Raw genomic sequence first — 26,995 nt, forward strand, 5'->3', positions numbered from 1 at the left:
AATCATTGCAGAACTCCAAATAGCGCTAAGGTTTTTGTTCTGTGTAGACACTCAATATGTTTTTTGTAAAGTTTTGATAAAAACAAAGTGAAATTAAACTGAAGAATTCTTTTTGTTTGATTTCAGGCTTCACATATAAGCTCAGTTCTAAATAAAATTTCATAGAGTTAAAAAAAATCTGACAATTCAAATTGTAATTGAACAATTTACCATTCATTACAATCCATCTGGATCTTCTGCCCTTCAAAGTAAGCTTTCCCTCCATGATAACATGGACAGGCTGATGGCTTGACACACTGTTTTCCTTCCAAAACATATTCATCCATACATTTACATCCTGCAGTACAGCTTGTTGGCGCAGGACATGTTGTAGTGGTGTCATGCATGTTCTGACAGGTAACAGGACATTCTGGCAAGCATTTGGTGTATTCCTGGAACTGTTTAGCATCACAGATATCTTGCACAACTGGCATGAATGGATTTACAGTTGGTGGAGGTTGAGTTCCATTTCCAATGACAGTTACTGTCACAGCTTTGATGGTTGGGATGACTGTACATTCCCATCTGGAATCTCTACAAGTGCTATAAGGATAACATACAAGTATGAGATATCTATTTACTATATTTTAAATGCTCATTCTTGCAATTCAAAGATTCATTCACGGATGACAAAATAGGCATTTTATTAATGATACATAATATTTTTTTTTTTTTCATTTACAGATACTGTGAAAGTACTTATATTCGTGGGGTACCAATTTTTGTGGTTATCATGGATGGCTTTATCCATGAATTTAAGTGTCCAAGGAAATCTAACAACTGTTAAGACTGGAAAGATCCCCATGCAGGTTTGACTACATGCATAGGGCCATACATGGAATATCAGCAAACACACTATGAACTATGTTTACAACTTCAGACAGGGTTTTACCCATTTAATCATTAATAAAATAACAGAGTTCCAATGTCCCCCGTGTTGCACTTATTTCATCTATCAAAGGTACAAGGGCAATAACAAAACAAAAAAAAAACACTTTTTTTTTGGTTCTTTGAAACAATTTATAAATATCTTAGAGAAATGAAGGCTTGAGAGCAAATGCAATACAATTTCAGTTATAATTAATTTTTCCAAGGGCATAACTCGTTAAAAATATTTGATCAGCACTTATTTTCGAAAGTGTCAAAGACATTGCTGATATAAACCTATGATATAAGTTTCGTAAAATTCTGACAAGAATTGTACACATGACAGCGCTAACAATGCAATTTTCCATATAATCAATATTTCCAAGGGACATAACTCTTTAAGAAACAATTGATCGGCACTGATTTTCAAATTTGTTTGAGACATTGCTAATATAAACCCATGATATAAGTTTCATAAAAATCTGGCAAGAATTGTACACATGAGAGTGCTAACGATGCAATTTTCCATATAATCAATATTTTCAAGGGGCATAACTCTTTTAAAAATAATTGATTGGCACTGATTTTCGAACTTGTCCAGACATTGCTAATATAAACTTATGATATAAGTTTCATAATGAAATGCTTCGCTGAGCGCAGCCAGATACGACCACAGAGGTCTAAGCCTGAACAGTTGGGGTAGGTTTGGACACAATATTCAAGCTTGATACTGTCTGAATTTGGATTGTGATCAAATTTTTGACATAATATAGGTTTCTGACACAAAATAAATGTGGTCAAAGATCTTAAAAATTTGAAATGGGACATTTAATCTACCTAGAATGGTCTGATATCCAAAATCTAACAACATGGTTAGATTCAGCATATAAAAAAACACCAAAAATTTAATTTTAGTTGAAATCAAACAAAGTTTAATTTTAGACCCTTCAAACCTTAATATGGACTAATTTGAAAATTTCTTGCTATTGCACAATACTGTATAATTAAAGATTTCTTGCTATTGCACAATACTTTGTTGTTGCGCAATACTATGCTATTGCGCAATACTGTGTAATTGAAGATTTCTTGCGATTGTGCAATACTGTGCAATTGAAGATTTCTTGCTATTGCGCAATATTGTGCAATTGAAGATTTCTTGCTATTGCCCAATACTGAGGTATTGAACAATACTGTGCTATTGCGCAATACTGTGCAATTGAAGATTTCTTGCTATTGCGCAATACTGTGCAATTGACGATTTCTTGCTATTGCGCAATAATGTGCAATCATTTGAAATTTCAAAAATTTTGAAGAAAAAAAATATGAACCCCCCAAAAAAATTGGAAAAAAAATCCCTCCAAACTTTTTGAACCCCCTCTCCCTTGGAGAAATTACCCCTAAATTAATCCCAGCCTTCCTTTTGTGGTATGGAACCTTGTAGTACAATTTTAGACAGATCCATACACTTAAACTCAAGTTACTGTCTGGAAACTAGAAAAATGCTTGTTTTTGGCCTCTTTTTTGCCCCTAATTCCTGAACTGTTGGGCAATTACCCCCAAACTCAATCCCAGCCTTCCCTTTGTGATATGGAACCTTGTGGTACAATTTCTGAGGGATCTATACACTAACACACAAGTTATTGTCCAGAAACTACAAAAATGCTTGTTTTTGGCCCCTTTTTGGCCCATAATTCCTAAACTGTTGGTACCATAACCCCCAAAATTAATCCCAACCTTCCTGTTGTGGTATTGAACCTTCTGGTAAAATTTCTTAGAGATCCATTCACTTAAACTAAAGTTATTGTCCTGAAACCAAATGTGTCTTGGACGATGCCGACGACGACACCATAGCATTATACGACGCAAAAAATTTTTTGCGGTCATATTAAAATCTGGCAAGAATTGTACACATGAGAGCGCTAACGATGCAATATGGATTCCATATAATAAATATAATTAATGTTTCCAAGGGGCATAACTCTTTTAAAATAATTGATCAGCACTGATTTTCGGAGAACTGTACACATGAGAGCGCTAACAAGACCAGACGGACGGATAGACAGATGCCCGGTATTCCTACTACTACCAAACAAACCATATTTTATCATCCATTTTTGTGAGGAATCCAGCTGGATACTCATTTCCACTGAATAAACATGGGCATTCTGCTATTGCTATACATTCTCCTTCATCATTTAGTGTGTGATTGGCAGGACAGCCACATCCTTCAGCACATTCTTTAGACTGCACACAGTATTGATCTTGTGCAATGTTACTGCAGGTACGAACACATTCGTTAGGACACACCTGGTAAACCTGTCCACCATTGCATGGGATTTCTAACAATTTTAAATAACAACAATATCATTTGTTGAAGAATTGGTAATAAGTTGATAAACTAAGATAGAAGACCCCTGAAATATTAGGCAATACACAATATGTAAAAGGAACAGCAATACATTGCTGTTCTGCGTCTTGGCAAGAGCTAACACACAACAGTTGAATTTAGACAGCCCCCCAGTGCAGACTTCACCAATAGTATTCAATAATAACAATTTAATGTCAATCTTGGTCTCTTCTGGCATGTTCAAACCAGGAAAACAGAAAAAAGAAATTAAAAAGTGAAGAAAAAAAATGGAGTAATAAACTCAAAATAAGAAGAACTATATCTGTAGACAACAAAAACTTAAGGGCAAAATTTTCAAGCCATGGTTGTCATCTGCCTTGAGTTTTTGGTCTGCCATTTTGATTGAATCCCAAGATATTGATATGTGTCTGCCAATTGCTTGAAAGAAATGTAAATTACAATCAAATAATCCATATCACAGGAAACACCAATTTCCTTAACAACCCAAATTAAAAAATTTCTGGATTCACTTGTGATTTTTAATTTTGAAACATAACCCTTAAAGCTTAATTCTTATCAGAAATCTGCAAAAATAATACAAGTACAAGTAAACAGCTCTATAACATATTTAAAAAAAAAATTGAATGACAATGTTAACTAACTTTGTGTTTGTAGTTTGATTTATTATTAAATTGTGACCTTAATTTACATTTCCTGCTATCCTGACAGGCAAAGTACTTTCTAGGGACAGCAAGGCAAAATTTACTCACTTAGATATTCAAAGGGTACCAGCTGAACTTAATTTGCACATGAATGGGAACCATACAAATGATGTGATAAATAAAAGGTGTAAAGGAAGATATGTTGAAACAGATAAGTGAAGATGTAAGTGCCCTATTAGTAGAGTGCAGTTTTTGTGTTGTCAATAATATGTATGGTATTTTTGTTACAAATTATTCTCTTTTCTTTTAATTTGCCACATTCACAAGTGCAAATGCTGCCATAAATTTTATGCTATTTGGAAGTTATTTGTGGTAAATATTGTAAGATTTAATAGTAAAACTTCATGAATGTGTTAGTATTATAAAACATTAGACTCTCCATTAAATTCAACATCTGACATTAACAATACTAAAACAATACTTTTCAATACCTGGTCACTATTTCTACAGAAATCCATATAATGATATCAAACAGCTATCAAAATTCCAATCTGGATAGTGTTTGTAAAACTTAAGTTCATTCTTGACTTACGGCATTCTGGAATATGGTTTCTCCACAAGACCTGAACACCCATAGCTGCACACTGTTTGGCATACTCTCCAATCATTGGGCACAAACAGTCTCTAAGGTTCTCTGTACAGGCACACATGTCATACATACAATCTTCATGGAAACTGGTTGCATCAACTTTGCTATGACATGCTTTATAAAACAAAAATAAAAATTTATAACAGATCATATGCAAATGGCACCTGTCCAATAAGCATGTACACTGCTCAATTTGCTATAAACAAACATTATGATTTTGGTTTATTAGCAAAAGTTGCCAAACTCACACATTTTTAAACTGTTACGCTCATTGTTTTCATCACTCATAGTGCACACAATTTCGTGTTTTTACACACAATACACACATTCTCACACATTTTTTTCAATGGTTATAATATTGCTTTTTTGGTTTATTGTTTCAAAATATTCTGTTTTTTCATCGTAATTAATAATACAGCTTTTCGGTTTTTGCCTAGACCTGTAGTTACAGCAGACTGGTAGATTTGTCTTAAAGAGTCCAGGGCAAAAAGGAAATGGCACTATTTTATCTAATCAAACGCTTGAGAATCAATTGGAGATTAAGTGATTAAAAGAAAATGATCAAGGGACAAATAAGTTATCCTATATATCTATATTAGTTTTATCACTCTCAGTCACAACTATTAAGTGCTGTTAATTTCTTGCACGCTTTGTTACTCACTTATCTACATTTATTTCAATCTTCTTCCAAAAGTCATAAAAATTAAACATTCAAAAAGTCCAAATTACTTTAAACTTGTTGTTGTTCACTATCAGCATCAGTCAAGCACATTTCACCCTTCCTTCCAGGTGTAAACAATACCCTTATTTAAAAGATTCTGTCCATTAAGATACTCTTTTCATACTTTACTGCAGAGCAAAGTTTCCCATAGCATTTGCTATCACGTAAAGGAGTATGGCCATTACAGCCTTAAATTGGCTCCAAAATTGAAACTAATCAAACTTATAAATAAATACTATATCTAAAAACCTATATTTTCGATCTTAAATATGCAAATTTAGATAAACTAAACACTTGTTGTCTGTTGTTTGTTTTAACAATGTAATCAGCTTTAAAAGGATGATATTTCACAAGTTTTTAGCCAAATTGCCTGTTTTTATGCATTTGTGAGGTCTGTTTCCTTCCAAAAAACAATTAGCCCTGCACGCTTTTCCACCAAATAAAATTGTTCTAAAAAGTTGAATATGGGTTAGATACACATCTTACAGTGTTTATCCTAAAGGCATCCTTTCACAACACCAATTGCTTAAATATTTTACCAAATTGCAGTTTGAACTCATCTCTACAAACTGATCAAATGGTAAATCAGTTTAGCTCATAGCTAGTGAAAAGGTGTTAGTATGAAGCAAGTGCAGTGTAATTACTAGAGGCTCTAAAGAGCCCATGTCGCTCACCTGCATCTTCAACAATGGACACTTTTTAGTAAAAATCATCATTAAACAGGAAGAACTATTTTAAGAGTTAACTGACAAGTTCAGTCATGTTGACATATTTGAAGATCTCATCTGCTGATCATTTTTCCATTTTAAAGTTTCTATTTATATTTTTACAGTTTTTAAGATAATAGGCAAAATGTGCAAAATAAAATCGTAAAAATTATCATTAAAGGGCAATAACTCCTACAAAGAGTAGACTGAAGATTTCAACTATTATGGCTTGTTTGTAGATCTTGTCTTGCTGATCATTTTTTTCTATTTAAAGTTTCTATCTGTCTTTTTTTTTAGTTTTCAAGATAATAGACAAAAATGCAAAAAAATGGGAAAAATTGTCATTAAAGGGCAGTAACTTCAATACGTAGTCGACTAACGATTTTGGTCAGTTAAATTATTTGTAGATCTTGTCTTGATGATTTTTCCTCTTTTAAGTTTCTATCTATCTATTATAAGTTTTTAAGATATTCGGCAAAAACTCAAAAAAATGCTTGTTTTTGGCCCCTAATTCCTAAACTGTTGGTACCATAACAATTTCAGAGAGATCCATACACTTGAACACAAGTTATTGTCTGGAAACTAGAAAAATGCTTATTTTTGGCCCCTTTTTGGCCCCTTTATTCATAAACAATTTAGGGCAATTACCCCCAAACTCAATTCCAGCTTTCCCTTTGTGATATGGAACCTTGTAGTACAATTTCATAAAGATCCATACACTTACACACAAGTTATTGTCATGAAACTAGAAAAATGCTTGTTTTTTGCCTCTTTTTTGGCCCCTAATTCCTAAAATTTTGAGACAATTACCCCCAAAATCAATCCCAGCATTCCCTTTGTGATATGGAACCTTGTGGTACAATGTCAGAGAGATCCATACACTAACACACAAGTTATTGTCTGGAAGTTACAAAAATGCTTATTTTTGGCCCCTTTTTGACCCCTAATTCATTAAATGTTGGTACCATAACCCCCAAAATCAATCCCAACCTTCCTTTTGTGGTATTGAACCTTATGGTAAAATTTCATAGAGATCCATTCACTTAAACTAAAGTAATTGTGTGAAAACCAATGTGTCTTCGGATGACGACGACAATGACGCCGACGCCAACGTCATACCAATATACAACCGCAAAAATTTTTGGTCGTATAAAAACACAAAACATTGGATAAATTTGTCATTAAAGGGCAATAACTCCTATAAGAAGTAGTCTGACAGTTTTTAAGGCAACAAACATCATGTAGATCTCATCATTCTGAACATTTTTGCTCCTGTCAGATTTTCTCCATTCAAAGCAGTTTTCAAGATAATAGACAAAACTTGCATTTTACCCCTATGTTCTATTTTTAGCCATGTTGGTTGATGGTGGGATCATCGGATACATTTTCTTAAACTAGATACCCCAATGATGCTTGTGTCCAAGTTTGGTAAGATTTAGCCCAGTAGTTTCAGAGAAGATTTTTGTAAAAGTTAACAGACGAAGACAACGCACAACGATGGACGATACTGGATGACGGACGCCAAGTGATGAGGAAAGCTCACTTGGCCCTATGGGCCAGGTGAGCTAAAAATGATACTTACAATCCTATAAGATTTATTTTCCACATCTGTCATTCAAATTATAAAGATGTGTATTTTATTTTTTATAGTTTTGTATTGCTATGTAATTTTCAAGTCTAAATTTTTCAAACTTTTCCTTTTAGAATATTTTCTATTTAACAGGTCAACTTGAATTAAAACATGTAATATTCATTAAAAGTAGTGTTGTTAAATCGAACAGTTTTGCCTAACCGGTTGCTTGTATAATCTTTTGAATGAATAACCGGCTCACCAGTAGTTAAGTTGTTGTTTAAAAGTCTTATCTATAGTACCCTACAAATGTACATTTTTATGATACGATAAATTGAAGTGTATCCTTCAGCATTATAAGGCTTGGCTGTGAGCATTCCTGGTGAAGTTTTACTTTTAATAATCCAATACTACCGTATACTAAGACGTTTTAATAACTTCAGATTGAGAAGATGAAAATCTTGATCTCGTCAAATTGAAAATGTCTGAAACTGGTGATTGTTTCATTTTCTCTGATGTCTCAGAAAATGATATGGAGTGTTTCAATTAGAAATGATTAAGCGTGTTACTCGTACCATCCAGTATACATTAATTTCATTCACGTTGATTTGCATTTCACTATTTTTGAGTCTGCATTTTGTTTAAAGTATGCCAAAGACATGAACGATGGAGGTGGCAGATTAAGATGTAGGTCTACACAATATTAAATCAAAAATGAAATAATGAATAAATCGTAAAATTTAATCGGCTTACTGTTCAAAATACATGTATGCTAATTATGTTTACTTAAGATCTTGCCCCGAGCTTGAGAGACAAGTTGTCTTTGTTCTAATTAATTTTATGTTTTTGGGATTAACAATAGCAATCAATATAAATACTGGACAATTGATCTGTCAAATTAATTACCACGACGATCATTTTTAAGTTGTACAAAATTTATTAATGATTTCAATACACATTTATATCAAATCTATTAAAATTGTAAAAAGGTCCGGTTAACCATTTTTCGTTTTTGGTTTTCGATATTCGGTCCTTGACAACACTAATTAAAATATATGTGAAGTAAAAATATGCTGTCAATAAGATTTCATGGGAGATAATCTGTTATAAATCTGACATAAATAAGTGATTGGATTCTTATCTCCCTTTAAAACTTCAAGAAAACATATTCTAGAGAAAAAATATGTCTATGCGTTTTTTAAACATTGATTAATAGACAACTCTGAACTATTTAAAGAAAACTTACATTTTAAAAGAGATAATTTGAAAACTTTAAATTGGACATTATTATAACTACCTATATTCAAAAATTACTATACATGTATTGCCTTTACAATTGGCATACTTGTCAAGAAATACATCTATACAATTTCAATGACAGATGTGGAATTAAAATATTATAGAATTGTAAGTATGAGTTTTTAATACTGGATTTTCTTCAAACTAACCACCTTTTACTAGCTATGAGCAAAACAGTTGCCAGCCTACTGTTGGTCAGTTTGTAGAGATGAAATCAACCAGCAATTTTGGTAAAACATTTTAGCAATTGGTTTTCTGAAGCTAATTAGCTAGTTAGGCTAAGCACAGCAACAGGAAATTATGGCTGTCCTTGCATGTGGCCAATTTCGTTTGAAGCAAAAACTATCAAAATTCAGGCAAAAACTAGTCAAAATTATTATTTTCTTCATTAGACTGTACAATTATGACGTCATAATGACATCACACTAGTTTTAATGTGTCAGAGCTTGTTGAATTTGTTTTTGTAAGATATTTTTACATATTTTGTCTCCAAATTTTTATTTTCACTACTAAAGTTAAACAATGTTAAAGGAGTATGGCCACAAAGGGCTTAATTGTCCCCAGTAATCCAATTTTTTAATACCATATGTAACAAAAGGCTGTCAGATTGACAGCAAACTGGATTTTCATGCATGAAAATGATATTTGCAAATCTGAACCCCCAAACGGGATCAAGCAAAAAAAATAAATGAATTTTTGTAGGGTTCAGAAATGGAAAGGCCAAAACCAATCTAAGTATCACTTTTCGCTACTTAAAGGTCTACAACTCAACAACAATAAAAGCTAAAATCGTGAAATCGAACTTGACCTTCATTTAGTCACAGGAAACATTATATCTAAATTTGAAAAGATTTAGTCAAAGGGTTTTCAAGATATTGCACGGACACTGTTTGGCAGCCGACCGCCTGCCACCATACATTGCCAAATTAATAACCGATATTTTCCTTTGAATATCCTGTTAAAAACCTATATTTACAATCTCAAATATGAAAATTAACATGAGCTAGACACTTTGGTTGTCTGCTGTTTGTTTTACAAATGTTGATAGCTTGAAAAGTAAGATATTGCCTGTTCTAATGCTTTTGCAAGGTCTATTTCCTTCTAAAAATAATTAGGCACCCTCTTCGACCAAATAAAATTGATATAAAAAGATGTATATTAGTAGGATACACATCTTAACAAAAAAACTATGGTGGTGCTTGCATGTGGCCAATGTAGTCTGAAGTAAAAACTATTAAAGTTTAGACAAAAATTAGTCAAAATTATGATTTTCTTCATTTGAGTGCACAATTATAACAACATAATTGTTCTGTTGGGGTCAGAGCTTGCTGAATTTGTAAATGCGAGATACTTTGTTATCAAATGTTTAAAAGTTAACTTTGACAGAATTTTAGGGCAAAAATAGACCCTTCATGAACCTTCTCCTTTCACAGAATTTAAGGGCCAATATGTGAAGTATTTTCTGAAAAATTTTCGAAATTTCAACTCATGTTTTCATTTTAACTTTATTGTGTTTGTTAATTATTTATTATTGTGATAGGATTGATTCCTTGAATAGTAAATACTTAGTCAGCCATAAGATGCTGAGCTAGGAAAGTACTTCTTTAGCTCAGTCGGCGCTGCCATGTAACTTTATTAGGCTTTTTTTTAACTTTTTTTATTTGAGCGTCACTGATGAGTTGTACACGAAACACGTGTCTGGCGTATACAATTTTAATCTTGGTATCTATGATGAATTTATTTACAACCACTGGGACGATATCACTGCTGGTGGAGGTTTCCTCCCCTAGGGTATCACAGCCCAGTAATCAGCACTTCCATGGCTGTCAACTGACTCGTATTGTGCAGATTACACACGAGAATTTCCCCCATCACACAGGGTTTTTACATACCCGCTGGGTATTCAAATAACCCGGGATTTCAGAAAATGACCTGTTTTCACCCGTATTTCTGACCGGTATTGTTTCCAGTATTTAGAAGTCAAATATACTTTCAGTTTTCTCTGCTTTTTTCCTTTGAAAAGGTAAACAATTGAAATTAGAATTTGCTTATTTACCGTGCCAATGACAGCTATCAAAACATTACATTTGATTGAAAAGTAACAATTCGAGGATTGTTTGTTAATTGTACCCCAGAAATTTGAAGTCAGTCAAGCTTGACATACAATTCTATGTCCTGATTAAAAGATTTGCAGTTTGCAAATATCAAATATCCTGTAAAAATCATTTTAAAACAATTTGAACCTTTTAATACATTTCTTGTTGGAGAGAATAATTTTGTTATCACTTAAATGTAAAAGCTTTAAATCAAATCCATATGCTCTAGATATACACTAAAGGAAACACACTAACTTCTTTCTATTTATCTTCCTCCTGTGTATAGGAGCAAATTAGCTAAAATTGATTTCTTATTACATGTATAGCAGGAGTTTATGACTTTCATTAATAAAAAGAAGTAAACTAGTGTGAATAAAACAATAAAAGGGCATTGCTTTAGAAAGATATTTAATTAATGATAAATATTTATATACTTAACAAATACAAAAGTGATTATTTTTAGGAAACTCAGTGGTACATGTATATGTTATAGTATATAAAAAAAACTTTCAATACTAAAATTGGACCGAAAAAGTTCGTACACGACCTGAGATTTTCTTCTTCAATGCAGGTCATGACCTACATTTTCAGTTTCAGAGGTTGACAGGTATGGCACTTCTGTGTCAACATGGCTTATCACTTATATGGTCAAACTTATTAATTAACTGTTACCAAACTTTGAATATTTATTAAATACTAAGGATTTTCTACCCCAGGAATAGATTACCTTAGCTGCTTTTGGAATTTTTGATTATCAATGCTCTTTAATTTCGTACTTTATTTGGCCTTTTTTAACTGTTTTGATTCTAGCATCACTGATGAGTCTTTTGTACACGAAACGCAATGTGATTTGCTGATTAAAATCATACTCTCCTGTTACATTATAAATCAAATATCAATTTAAGCAATGCCCTTTAACTGTTTCATTCATACCATTTTTTATTGATGAATTCTATAAACCCCAACTATGATCAGAAATCAGCTATAGCTATAAATGTGCTCCTATACATAGAAGGAAGATAAAGAGAAAGAAGAATTTACTGTTGTTTACATTTTGTTGAGCACATGGATTATAAGAGACAACAAAAATAAATGGTTAAATTTAGTTTAGGGTCTTGTATCGATTCAACAGATATGTATAAAGAGGTTCGAATTGCTTTGAAATGAATCTAATAGGATAATTTATATTTGCAAACGGCAAGTTTTATAAATCAGGACATAAAATTGTATGTCAACCTTTCTGTGGTACAATTAACGAGTTAATTAGCAAATTGATATTACCTTTTAATCAAAAGAGTGTCAAAATTATGTTTTGATAGCTGTAAATCATTTAATTGAAAGCATAGCTGTCAACTGACCCGTATTCTGCGGGTTAAACCCGCGAATATCCCCTTTCACACGGAAATTTTTAAATACCCACTGGGTATTCAAATAACCCGGGATTTCAGAAAATGACCTGTTTTCACCCGTATTTCTGACCGGTATTGTTTCTGGTATTTAGAAGTCAAATATACTTTCAGTTTTCTCAGAGTTTTTCCTTTGAAAAGGTAAACAATTGAATAGTCAAAACTTAGAATTTGCTTATTTACCGTGCCAATGACAGCTATCAAAACATTACATTTGATTGAAAAGTAACAATTCGAGGATTGTTACTTTTCAATCAATAATTGTTAATAAAAAGAAGTAAACTAGTGGGAATAAAACAATAAGAGGGCATTGCTTTAGAAAGATATTTAATTAATGATAAATATTTATATACTTAACAAATATAAAAGTGATTATTTTTAAGAAACTCAGTGGTACATGTATATGTTATAGTATATAAAAAAAAACTCTCAATACTAAAATTGGACTGAAAAGTTTGTACACGTTATGACCTGACATTTTCTTCTTAAATGCAGGTGACGACCTGCATTTTCAGTTTCAGAGGTTGACAGGTATGAATGAGAGCAAATTATCAAACTTCCTGTCTAGGAAAATTTTGAATTTACCATTTTTTAGAGGAAAATATAGCATTTTAGACATTGGAAGTCATTGTAAAATCATACTATATATATACAAAAAACACATTTCCTTTGATATAAAAATACATTATAAGATAAGGCATTAACTGCTTACGTTTGAAGAAATCTTGCAAAATGTAATCACAGTACTGTTTCGCTTGAGTTTTTCTTTGGGTATTATCTTCACAAGGATTACGTGCAGGAATAGTAACTGGAGCACACTGAGGATTGACTCTCATTCTGTTACCAAATTCATTGACATCAGTTTCAATGTCACCCTGTAGAGTTTTGAAGTCATTCTTCTGGTTACTGTCATAGGTACCACACAATCCTTTGGTTTTGTTAAAGAATGATGATGGTGCTGTGATGTAAGCCCTTGTTCTTCCATCCCATAAAACTGTGATACCATTTGATAATTCTGCCTAATATATCATATTGTAAATAATTATGTCTGATTAAAGTACTGGAATTAAATTAATCAACATGTGTATTTAATTTGAACAAAAACAAATCAAACATCTATTCATCAACATAAGATATTGAACCAAAGACAAAATGGATTGAACATGACAGTCTCAGTGTTCTAGGATTTTTATACATATATAACTTTCCAAGGGAAAGTTGGTATCAAAAATTCACTTTCCCACAAGTTTAATGAACTTTCCCGGAATTTTATACTATTTTAAAAATGTTTTCCTAATTTTTTTTATTCCTTTCATCACATACCATGTTTATACATGTAGTTTGATTTGAAATTATGAACTCTATTATCATGATTATTTCCTATGAAATTAATTAGTTTGTCTAAACTAGCTTGTGATTTGTTGATAATTCAATGTTCATCTAGATATACAAAACATTTGATGGAATATATTAATTTTATTTTGAAATATACCAATTTTAGTTTGACACATGTCTATTTGTCCTCTTTTTGGCTCTAGTACAACTGTCTTCCTTGGAAGTGACAAGGAAGGATTGACCCTTTAACCCTTTACATGTCTGGTCCGGATATTAAATCTATTGCCGTTTGCGTTCCGGTTATTAGGTTTTTGCATCTAGATCAGATGGATACTTGACATTGCAGATTTTCCTTGCTTAGCTGGCAAGTGTATTTATGACATTGACTTCGAAATACATGCACTCATTTTTCTCCCCTACACTTTTGAACCCCTGCATGATTTACACCAACAACAACGATCTGGCTTTGAGACTTTGATTGAAATAAAAGAATACAAACGGTTACATCGATCTTTGATCTGTATGAATAGGAAGTTTCTGTAATTTAATTTTACTTGCCCACGGACAACAAAGGTTTAAATTTCCACTTTCCCATGACATAAATCAACTTGCCACGGGTGACGGGAAAGGGGAATTCTAGAACACTCCATGAAATTTAGTAGTTTAAAAACAGTGGTCAAAATAATCAAAGCATATTCTGGACTTGAACAAACTACGCAAATGGGGAAAAAAACCTTTTCACTGCCATGACTGCCTAAGTTTGCAGAGTAAGAAAATCAGTAATGTGTTCAAACATGTCAAATATAACCTCCAACAAAAAGGGTACCATTGCATTTTCTGTATAATGACCCCCAAATCCAGCATCTTAGAATTTGCTTGGTATGTGTGGCTTGGAGCATCTGTGGGTTTTCTTCATTTAAAAGGGGATCAAATCAAGCAACTACAATTGTCACTCACTCTCATTACATCTGGAATAATTTGTTTGATAGAATTTATGACAGCAAAATAGACAAAAAAGTTTGGTATTTTACATTATTAATCATTGATTAATCTAGAATTACCTTCATAAACAATGATGAAACCATGTAAATCTTAATTCCATTTCCCTGGTAAGGTAATTTGTGTATTTCTGTACCATCTACAAATAGCTGGTGATTGTGGTCTAATCTTATTGTATGACCTGGTATATTTATTGCAATGGCTTTAGTACATGATGCCTGACCATGACCACATTTAATGTTCTCTGCAACTATATTGAAATTGTCATCCTTCATCATGTAATAGTGACATACACCCATAAAATTAAATCTTTTGCCATCAAAGGTCATGTAGTGGGGATCACCAGTTGCAGAGCAAGTTGCTTCACATTTTTTCTGTGTACAATGCCATATTCCTCCTGATGTACATGTGCTAAATACAGAAATTCATAAAACATTTTAAATCAGAAAGACTTATAGGTAAAATCAAAAAATATGTACAAAATATAAAGACAATTACTGTATTCAATTCTATAAAAAAAAATTTGTCACAATAACAGACATTAAAGGGTATTAGCTATCAAATTCATGTTCACCAATTTGACTCAAATTCTCATATTTGATTTTTAACGTACTAAAACATATATCCAAATTACATATATAAAACTCATTATTTTGTAAATTTAACAGAGATAACAGAATTTTATATAATTGCAACTTAGACAAAATGAGGAATGTGTCCATGGGACACAGATGATGCCCCCGCTTGTATATTAAGTTATGAAGGGACATTACTTAAGAACGGTAAAAGTGACGCTACCCAAATGCATACTTTGTGGTAATAAGCATTGTGTATAAGTTTCATAACATTTGGTTGAGGCAAACTTAAGAGAACTGAAACGAAAAATTCAGCAATTTTTCCATTTGTAAAGGGGCATAACTCTAGAACGGTAAAAGTGACACCACCAAAATTCAAACTTGATCTGTGTTATGTGGTAGTGAGCATTGCGTAATAGATTCATAACATTTGGTTGAGGTAAACTTAAGAGAACGGAAATGAAAAATTCAGCAATTTTTCCATTTATATAGGGCATTACTCTAGAAAGGTAAAAGAGATACCACCTAAATTCAACCTTGATCTGTGTCTTGTGGTTATAAGCATTGTGAATAAGTTTCAAAACATTTGGTTGAGGCAAACTAAAGTTATAGAACGGAAACCAATTTCGGGACATACGGACGGACATATAGACGGACAAGGGTAAAACATAATGCCCCCTCCGCTATGGCGGGGGCATAAAAATTAAAACTAATCAAATCAGTCTATTAAGGGCACCTATGGAAAAGCAAGTAAATGCCCTTTCTACTGGTGCTCTTTATAAATAGGTTGTTGATTGAACCACATTAATTGTATTTTAGTAACTGTAAGTACTCTGACATATTCTGCAATGCATTCATGTTATTTTTTGTATTTGTTTAATAAATATTGAAATGCTTAATTTGTGTTAAATAAATTGCCCTTCATCATCATTGCAAACTATAAAACAGAATAATATGTAATTGGGTCAAAGTAGGCCTCATGTTTTTAAGCTATCAAATTTATGCCAGAAGTCATGTCAAAAATGAACCTTTATCAACAGTTTAAATGTATAAACTACATGTAATGTCCATATAATCTCCATGGATATGAGATGTGATAATGCTGATACAACTAAATACCAAATATCATTGAATTACCATTAATGGTTCCCCTTAGACTGACCTAATCACAAACTTTAACTTTAAAAATAAGCAAAATTTTAACAGTCATTAGATCATGAGCAGGGCCAAACAATCTCCATATAAATGAGAAATGCCAATGCTAATACAAAAAAAGAATTATCAAAAATACCAAACTCCAAGGAAAATTCAAAAAGGTGAAGTCCATAAAAACTGACAAAATCAAACCTTAGCTATATAAATTTAATCAACCTACAGAACAAATGGAAATTAACTGTCATATTCCTGACTTGGTACAGGTTTTATGCCTACCAAATATCACTGACTTACCATTAATGGTTCCCCTTAAACTGACCTAATCCCAAACACTCCTAAAAAAAAAGACCAGAAACAGCAAGCCTAAGTCTCTCCCCACTGCTTCCTAAAGTCGAGGAAAAAAAATCAAATTATTTTAATGTCCTTGAATTGCAAATTCCTCAAATAAAGATTATGCTACTTTTTATTTTGATACAGAATCATTAACCAGATATTTAAAACTTGATATAAATTACAAATGAATTATATTCAATAAGGGTTACAAGGTTTAAGTCAAAACCAGAGAACACCAGAATTTATTTGTTTGGACATTTTTTGGACAGGTTTTATGTCCATTTTGCCAATATAAATGTTTCCTGAGTTAGGCAAGCCCACTATATAAAGAACAACTAGTGTAGTACATTGGGGGATCTGGGACTGCCTGTTGTATGGAGGTGCCTGTTAAGATAAGTTTGACTGTACTTGGGAAAAATATTTTACATTGGTGTTAGTACCTACCAGCTGTTGCAGTCCTTTGGAATAACATCACCTGCCCGAAATTCTGACCCATCTTCCTTTGTACAGGGACACTGATCATTCATGATGCATTTGCCTTTATGAAGAACCATACCATGGGGACAGAAACAACCATCAATGCATGTACTATCAGTACAGGTTGTGCCAACTGATGTGCAGGTCTTCTGGCAAGCACTTCCACATTCCTGATGAACAAGATTGTTGGGGCAGGATACAGCTTAATATGAAAATGAATAAAAAAAAATATAATAAATGTGATTTATTATGGATAAATTTCATCATTAAAATTGATCAATGATAAGACATATTTTTCAAGATTGGTTGATTGTTTAAGAAATAATTCATGGAAGCCATAGATTTGTTGGAAATTTACACATGGCCCAGGCCATGTGTAAATTTACAACAAATCTATGGCTTCCATGAATTATTTCGATTCTAATAGGACAAATACGGTCATTAAAAAACTGAAGCGAGGGTGGGTATGCCGTGTGTGTGGCTGTTCTTTTTTACTCCCTGTTAGATAAAGCTAAAACATTCTGATAAATCTGTAGCTTGAATGAATTATTTCGTAAACAACCGCTAAAAAAATGTGCTTAATTCTTTTAATTCTCAAACCCAACATTTGCCATTTTTAATTTACATGTTTTTCTCGAAAGCTACCGTCAAATCCAAAACTGACATTTCGTAACTAAGGAGCCGCCATGTTGACTTGCTGAAATCAGTAAAGATGTGAATAATGCAATAAAATAGAAAATAAAACAACACCTACCTCAAAAATTCATTTTAATGTAATATTATACGAATTTCGATGGTTCACGTAATGGAAAAACCTTCAGCTTTAGTGTTTTCATTTGTATGACGTCATGTTTTGAAATGACTTAAATGCGCCAAAAGCATTAATGGACTTTCGCGGAATTTTATTTTATTTTGATTTTGTAGATTTCTCCGAGCTCTTGTGCATTAATTCTTTTTGTTATGCATCCGAATAAGAATAAAAGTTCTGTAGTCTTTTTTCAATGGCAATTTTTAAAACAATAAAATCGGCATAGCGTTTGCAAATAGGTTCCAATACATGTGGATTTACTAGGGAGGTATATTGTAACATCCATTATTGTGTATATCTCTGAGTCTGCGCTAAGTATAGATATATCGAGAATTTTATCACGGTGTTGTTTACAAAGCGAAAGAAGCACGTCATATTAGAATAATTGTTTATATTGTCCAGTGGCAAATATTCCATGCATATCCTGGAAAGGAAAAATTCAAACAATAAGTTAAGTTCTAACATGAATGTTCAAACAGATGAGGAACTGGTAAATCTGAATGTCACCTAAGAAAAGAAGGTAAGTAGAAGCTTAAATGTTTTCTTGAAACAAGTCTTTAAATGTCAGTACAGTTTCTCTCAATCTTCTTAAGTTTTTGTCCAAAACACAAAAAAGGGGAAAATAGTGTTGTTAAAGGGCAATCGTTCCTATAAAGAGTCTACTTACAATTTTGGCAAAACGTAACTTATTTGTAGATCTTGTCTTGCTGATTGTTTTTGCTATTCAAAGTTTGGGCCAGGTGAGCTAAAAAGAGACATTCTCCTAACATAGGACATGGGATTAATGTCCAGATTTTGACCAATACATGACTGCCTATTGCTGTAAATTTCAAATCCAAAATTTTAATTTCTTTCAAAATGGAAATGCAAGGCAGTGGCAGAATGTTTGTTTGGATATTTACCAGTTGCAACTTGATAGCCATTTGCCATTTAGAGTTTAAAACTTACAAATTAACAGCTAGGACTAAAATAACATCATTATGCTAAAATCTGTATGCAATTACACATTTCTAACTTTAGAGCTCTGAAGTACAGACACCAATATTTAATTAGAGTGAAGGATGGAAAGATTTCTTGAAATTTTTAATACTTTGCCAAAATGTAGTCTTTATCATGCTATTTTCAAAAATATAATAAAAAAATGGGTCACAGTGCTTTTTTCAGCCTAAAGGTTGTGCAAAATTGTCAAGAACTTCTTTACTTGCTACAAAAAAATGATTTAATTACTGCAATAATGTAATACGTGTTCCCTATTTGAATTTTGAAACAAGAACAAAACAAATTTGGTAAACTTTTTGTACATTCCTTTATTAAATTAGATTTTCTGATTTATCTTTCCTTTTCTGGCTAAGTTGAAGAAAAAAATGACTATAGCAAAATAAAATCTGTCTTTGTAATAATAAGATAAAACACATCATTTCCTTCATTTAGATGAGAAGTCTTACACATGAATTGCATTATTCTCTCAACATCTGCATATTTCATAAGGAAAAGATTATACCGTTTGTTTTCTGCTACTTTACAATCCTAAATGGAAAAAGACACCCATATACCTTAATTGCTTTTCCTGTACTGATTTTTCCTGTATGTTATTTTATGTAACATTTCTTAGTCAACAAATGGAGATGGAAAAGAAAGGTTGGTAAAAAAAACAATTTAACACAGCAATGTGTTTAAGGGCATACGATCGGTTTTGGTCCCACAGTGAATTTGTGACGAAAGTTTGCATACAAGCTATTTTTCACCAAGTCAATTCAAATATGTAATAAAACATATACTTTCATGTGTTACTTTTAGAGATAAATGGGGTCGAAATTTTAGACATTTACTTGAAATTTCGGTTTCTTAGACATTTCTATCCTTTGGAAAGACATACTTAACTTTTTTGTTTCATAAGATAAACAGAAGTGTTTTTTTGGTAAAAGCATCTGGAATATCTTCTCTACATAATTGTGCTTTGAATTTGTGCAACAATTCTTGGGAAATTATTCATGTTTATCACATTTTATGATTTTAGTCAAAGAACAGCATTTTTTGCTGTATATTTATCTAATTTTTTAAAAATTCATCAGTGATTTGTTCATAAAAATTGGTACAAATAATCTTCATACATAATCAAGCCATATGTCATTTTTAAAAAGAGGGGTCCATGAACTCGTTTTCAATTTAAAGCAGTCTGAATGATAAAAATCAGTCGAAAATGGTCTTTTGGAAAATGTTGTGCTGTATTTAGACCCCTCTACCAAGAAATTTGTTTTGCATGCACACGTATAAAAATTGCGGTTTTTATCCAACGCAATCATAGGTTTGAACGTTGTTTTCAATTTAGACTTGTATATATATATCTAAATTGAAAACAACGTTCAAACCTATGATTGCGTTGGATAAAATATATATAATAAAAGAACAAAGTTTCCATGTCCTCCATGTTGCATATATTTTATCTGTCCAAAGTTCGTTAAAACTTTTTATAAATTTCTTAGAGAAATGAAGACTTGAGAGCAATTTTCCATATAATTAATATTTCCAAGATGCATAACTCAAATAGTTAATCAGCACTGATTTTCCAAATTGTCTGAGACATTATTGATATATATTACTTCTGATATGAATTTGATAAAAATCTGGCAAGAATTATACATGTGAGAGCACTCATTATCCCCGGCTTAGTATATTTCTAGGATTCTGATTGGTTAACGCACGTCATTACAAAACCCATAGCCCCTGGGTGTTGCTAACCCATATCCCCGGAAGTTGCTACCCATTACATCGGGGAATTTCACGCGCGTTTTCCTTAGTTCCATGGTTGTTCCTTATGAAATATCGAATTCTGTAGATTTTCCATGATGTCTGTATAATTAAATATTTAATCCAATAACGATTTTATCTTATTATATCGATTATTTGCACTCATTTTAGTAAATGCATCACTATGCAGCCACATTGTCAATGAATGGTACTACTGACCTAGCTATGCAAATGACCCACGTTGACGTCACACCGTTTATGATGTAACTCTCACAACATTGCGCGCCAAATTCGATCCATTTCAGTTTCTCTGTCTCTAGTTTAAAAACGTCTTATATTTGTCTACCTGTAGGGTTCTACCAAAGGTAGTACCCTACACCCCGTTAAAAATATGTCAAATTCCCAAATTTCAATAAAAGATATTTAAAAAATGAAAAAAACGTTGCTTTCACGTTTAACTTTGTGGTCGAATTTCTTTAAAAATCGCCAGATTTAGACTAAGACCGGGAATAAATTCGTTATCTACGTTCATATCCGTAGATATGGATATTTTAACACCCTTCAGTACCCTGCGCCTCAGGGTGTACTTGGATACTTCAGGGTGTTAAAATATCCATATCTACGGATATGAACGTAGATAACTTATATTATAAGACCAGACGGATGCCGGTTTTTCTATGTCTGCCGCAATGCGCTGTACAGGGGACAAAAATTATTTATTCATATGAAGTGTAACTTTCAATGAGATGTTGACTTATTGATACCTATTAGTTAGTGCAGAATCTTCACAGAAATGGTATCAATCATTTTCCCTTTTAACAGCATCTAGACTTTAATCTATTCATATCAATTTCCTTTTAGAACTTACAACAGAGTTGATTATTTCTCCAATTGAGTATAATTCCCGCTTCTAAACAAGCTCTAGCATATGCCTCCAAACTGCTGCAAGAACATTTACTGAGATCTCCACCACAACAATCAGATTTACAGGCACCTTTAAAGGAGGCAGGATCCACTTTCTAAAATTAACATTAACTTGTTAAATCTAGAAAAGTCACAGAGAAGGAGAAAATATACTGTTAATTTCTGGGAAATTGGTAAAAATAATACATATTTGAAAAATCTAGACAATTGTTGGGCTTACAAGTAAGGGTCCAAAAAAGTTAATATTTAACAGTATACTCCATGATTTGGGCAAACATTACTGAGATAAACATTCCTCAATAAAAATCAACAAATACTGAAGACAGGTCATTTTAATATTTTTTAATCAGTATTTATTTTGAAATAAATTAGTTGTCATGTAAAAGCATTTCATGAAAGAAAACTGGCATTTGGTCTATCCTTCAATATATTAATATCATTCAATGTAACTAAATTACTATTATTGTCTAAGAGTTGTTTGAACCTCCACATGTTTACCATCTGTTTAACTGACATGGAATTATCAGTAAGGAACACACAGACAGCTTACTTTGCTATATAATCAAGCAAACTGTAAATTATCACTAAATGCTCAAGAATAACTGTTTAATTGCTTTGAAAACAAAATTTCATTTACATACTTATTAATGCAAAAAATCCTTATTTGACAGAGGGGGTAGTTTGACATTTAAACGTAATATATAATTCTTTTAACACCTAAACAAAATATGCAATAGCAGTCATTTCCCTTTCATAGCCAATAACTTTTAAAGATTATGGTAGTAGAATTATAATGTTTGAATTTCTTGTGATAAAAATCATATTGTGAGTTCAAAAAATGAATAAATTCTTTATATATACCAATATGTTATCTGACATAAAATGTTTATCCAAAAACAAAAGTGTTAATTCAAATTACAAAAAATTACTAATCTTTCTTTTCCTTAAAATATTGATTTAAAAAAATTCAAGCAATGGCATCAGAAAAGGAAATAGCATACTGGAAAAATGGGACTGCAAGCTTCTAGAAAAAATACTGAAATCCTCCAAACTTATTAAATCTAAAAGTTAATTAGCTAAAGTTGAGACTTATGAACTCAACACTTAATGTTCAAGTACATTAAGATACACTAATATATAATCATGATAATTGAAATAAGTCTTATTTCAAAATCAAATAAAAAAATTGGCATGATTTTATACACTAATACACACTTTTAAAATACCCTACAAGATAATACCCGACTTGTTTGAAAATGTTTGCATATAAGAGTTTTATAGCTATTTTTATTTTGAAAGATGCTTGACAATGAACAAATTGCCAAGTATAATTCAGCATGATCACCTATATGTTTTTTACACAAGAAATTTTGTTTATTGTACATATTTTACTACTCTATTTTTGTTATTGCTTTTGTATTACTTACTGTATGACAAGCTTGAAAAGCTGGATCCATGATTTTATTGCACACTGATTCAGCCTGAGTGGCTTGCATACCAGAACAAGATTTCTGTGGAGCATCCGGGCACACAGCTATAAGAAAAAGATACACATGTGAATAAACTGTATTAAACGATCTTGTTTTTGCTCTTTGAACAGATATGATCTAGAAAACTAAGTAACTTATGATCAGAAAAAAGTTCAATATATTGATGTGCAATTTCAAATTCAAAATGAAATTATTCTCATAAAATATGCAAGTCTTGACTGTCTTGTATAGTCCTGTATATGTCAAAGGAATATCTAGATTAATCAAACAGAAAAGATTCAATCTTTTTATTCCCATTTCTACACACGAAGCTTAAGGTATAATTTTTTTATTCTGAATTCTGATTCTCCCTTTAATTTGAATAATAATAAGACAAAAAACTTACCTGCACCTATTGCTGATTTTTTCCAGGTTGATGCAAAACTTGATGGTGATTTTACAACACTGCCGGTGTCAGTTGTGAAATCATCTCCTTTATTGCCATTATATGTACCACATAAACCTGAAATGCCTCCTTTATGATCGGCTGAAACTGACAAGAATACTGACTGTCTTCCATCCCACCGTATCATAAAGCCAAGAGGGCTTTTCATGACAATATAATGTCCAAGCTTTTCAAAAGTATTGCCATCTCTTGATGTGGGAATAGTCAATGGGAAATTATTGAAATAAACAATGGGACCTGAAGCTCCTTTTCGAAATCTCACAACTGTCTGTCCAATGTAAACATCAATTTCACGTTTGCAAGGTGTATGTGAAGTACATTGTTTATCATTTATTAAGTGGATATGGAATGTGTCACTTTTGCTATCCTTGGCCATAAGATATTCACAATGTCCTTGGAATGAGTATACTGTTCCATCAAATGTTCTATAATGGTCTTGTCCCCAGGCAGCACACATGGCATCTCGTGTTGTGTGTGGATGATCTATAATATTAATTAAAAAACATAATGTCAGTCCCAAAGCAGCATAAAATCGAATGATATTTTACTTGCCTAACCTAAAATAGAAAATTTATAATCATTGGACCCTGAAGTAATATTTAGAAATATACTATTGCTCTTGTAATGTGTTTCTCAGGGCTGGTTGGGGTTATTAAATGCAAGGTTTCATGTTTGGGATAAAGCCACACTGAGCATATTTAACATCCCCAGTAACACGGTTTTTTTTAATCACAATAAGTAACTTGTTGTTGGCTGAATTCCAACTATACTCAGTAAACACTTTTATCCGGTAGCAGCTTTTTCAGTCTATTCACATTTCAGATTCTACCAATAATAATGTTCTCAATTTGAAATACAGGTCCTGTGTCCACGCTTTACTTACTATGATCTGACAATACTCAGCCAATAAAATTTCTGTCCCAAATTTTTGACAATGTGTATCATTAAGACAAAAACTAGAAAATCCTGAAAGTCCCAAAGTAGAAATGAATGTTTTCAAATCCTTGAAAGATATCTTGTAATCGAAGTGTGGACACAGGATCAGTATTTTAATTCTTCAGTAAGCAGCAATTTTTTGCCAATGAAAGATATGCAATCAACAACCAAGAAGACTTTGAAAAAAAACTTCTTTGTCATGATTTTTCTGACATATATAAGAGACATCTTTTATTATTAGGCCTTCCATGTACCAGTAGTTGCAAATTCTAAGAGCCACAGATGTAATCACTGTTAAATCTAATTGCACATGACTTTACATTTACAAAAATTATATACATTTTGACCAGTACTATTTATTAATCATTTCAGCTGAAAAATAATCATTTCAAAGATTTACGAAGTTTTAATTATTTCAAACAGTTAAAAATTTATTATTTTAGTGACATTTTGCTTCACTTTATTTAAGAAAACATTGATTATTAAGATTAATAAATGCCATTTTCGTATCTGCTCTGTTATTATCTGGATATCTTGATATTTCCCAGAGGTCTTTAGTCCAAAGACAAATATTAATCGAGGGATGATTATAAAATAGGGCATGTATAAGGAAAAAACTATTTATAACTTATTAGTGTGTATCAATGAGGTTTTATTTCTTGTGAAATAACTTTTTAAAACACTAGATAAACAACAAGAAAGTTTATTTAAAACTCATTTAACAATAGTGTTGCAGGATTTCTGTAAATTTAAATTGTAACACTATTTCCTAAACTAGGGGCTCTAAAGAGCCTGTGTCGCTCACCTTGGTCTATGTGCATATTCAATAAAGGACACTCTCCGACATTGTAGACAAGAATATAATTCATTACAAAAATCTCTGTTTTGTTGATCTTGTATTGCTGATCATTAAGTCCGTTTAGCTTCTTTCTATCTTCATTAGTTTTTGCTCAAAACACAAACGAGGGTAAAAAATCCACATTGAAGGGCAATCACTCCCATAAAGAGTGACAGACAGCCTACTTACTATATCAGCAAAATTTGACTTGTTAGTAGATCTTGCCTTGCTGATTATTTTTGTGATTTAAAGTGTCTATTTATCTATTATAATTTTCATCATATAAGGCAAAACGCAAAAAAATGGTGAAAATCGTCATTAAAGGGCAATTACTCCAATAAGGAGTCATCGGACGATTTCCTATATATTGTCTAAACTGTAGAACATGTCTTGCTGATCATTTTTGCTTATTTAAGTTTCTATCTATCTATTATCATTTTTAGGATATAAGGCAAAAACGCAAAAATTTGCTAAAAATCGTCATCAAAGGGCAATAACTCTAATAAGGAGTCCACTGACAGTTTCGACCATGCATTCTTATTTGTAGAACTTGTTTTGCTGATCATTTTTGCATTTAAAGTTTCTCCTTATCTATTATAGTTTTCCAGATAATAGGCAAAAATAAAAACAAAATGATAAAATTTGTCATTTTAGGGCAATAACTCCTATAAGAAGTCGTCTGACAGTTTTGACGTCTATGAACAATTGGTAAAGCTCAACATTGTGAACATTTTTGGATTTGTCAGATTTTCCCTATTTGTTTTCAAAATAATAGACAAAACTTGCATTTTACCCCTATGTTCTATTTTTAGCCCTGTCGGCTATCTTGGTTTGCAGGCCGGGTCATCGGACATATTTTTCAAACTAGATACCCCAATGATGATTGTGGCCAAGTTTGGTTAAATTTGGCCTAGAAGTTTCAGAGGAGAAATTTTTGTAAAAGATAACGATGGACGACGACAGACGACGATGGACGCCAAGTGATGAGAAAAGCTCACTTGGCCCTTTGGTCCAGGTGAGCTAAAAATGATTGAGTATCATGATCAGATTCCACAACAAAACATTTCGCTCTCCAATAAAACAAAATGAATGTCTTCCTACTCTGTAATAACACAAAATGAATGTCTTCCTACTCTGCAATTACACAAAATAACATCATTGGCAGATCAAAAACATGAAATCATAAACTGAATTGCTTGTAACCTTTTTATGTGTTGAAACAGGGCAAAATAACATGATTTCCAGCCCAAGGTGTGGTGAAGTTATCTTGCTCTTATCAAAATATCATTTGGCTGATTTTGTTGATATTACATACCTAAACTGCTGACATCTTTATCAAATATGTGATAATAAATGATATTATTGAAAATCTTCAAAGACAGAAAAAAATTCGTAAGGGTTCCACGGAACCCAGTGTCTCAACTACTTTTGCTGTTATCCATGTTTTCAGTGTGATAGGGGAATGCACATAATAGATTTACAGTTAATGAAATAAAACGTTTGAAATGTTTGAAAAAAGTTATGCTCGTAAAAATGAATACAGTATGCAATCAAATCTATAGATTTATA

General features: G+C 32.1%; 1 protein-coding gene across 1 annotated transcript in view; it reads right to left on the bottom strand.

The window, feature by feature from the left end:
• LOC127728961 (mucin-5AC-like) overlaps positions 1-26,995 on the bottom strand; it is a 243,755-nt gene that overhangs the window by 192,493 nt on the left and 24,267 nt on the right. Inside the window, exons 6-14 of the mRNA XM_052236541.1 lie at positions 23,593-24,135; positions 23,145-23,251; positions 21,662-21,812; positions 17,205-17,439; positions 14,760-15,108; positions 13,076-13,382; positions 4,508-4,678; positions 3,002-3,245; positions 211-582 (exon numbers count right to left, since the gene is read on the bottom strand). Coding sequence (XP_052092501.1) covers positions 211-582; positions 3,002-3,245; positions 4,508-4,678; positions 13,076-13,382; positions 14,760-15,108; positions 17,205-17,439; positions 21,662-21,812; positions 23,145-23,251; positions 23,593-24,135 — 2,479 coding nt within the window. The remainder of the gene's footprint in view (positions 1-210; positions 583-3,001; positions 3,246-4,507; positions 4,679-13,075; positions 13,383-14,759; positions 15,109-17,204; positions 17,440-21,661; positions 21,813-23,144; positions 23,252-23,592; positions 24,136-26,995) is intronic.

This window comes from Mytilus californianus, unplaced genomic scaffold (assembly GCF_021869535.1).
Source record: "Mytilus californianus isolate M0D057914Y unplaced genomic scaffold, xbMytCali1.0.p SCAF_2, whole genome shotgun sequence".
In the NCBI taxonomy this organism is placed as follows: domain Eukaryota; kingdom Metazoa; phylum Mollusca; class Bivalvia; order Mytilida; family Mytilidae; genus Mytilus; species Mytilus californianus.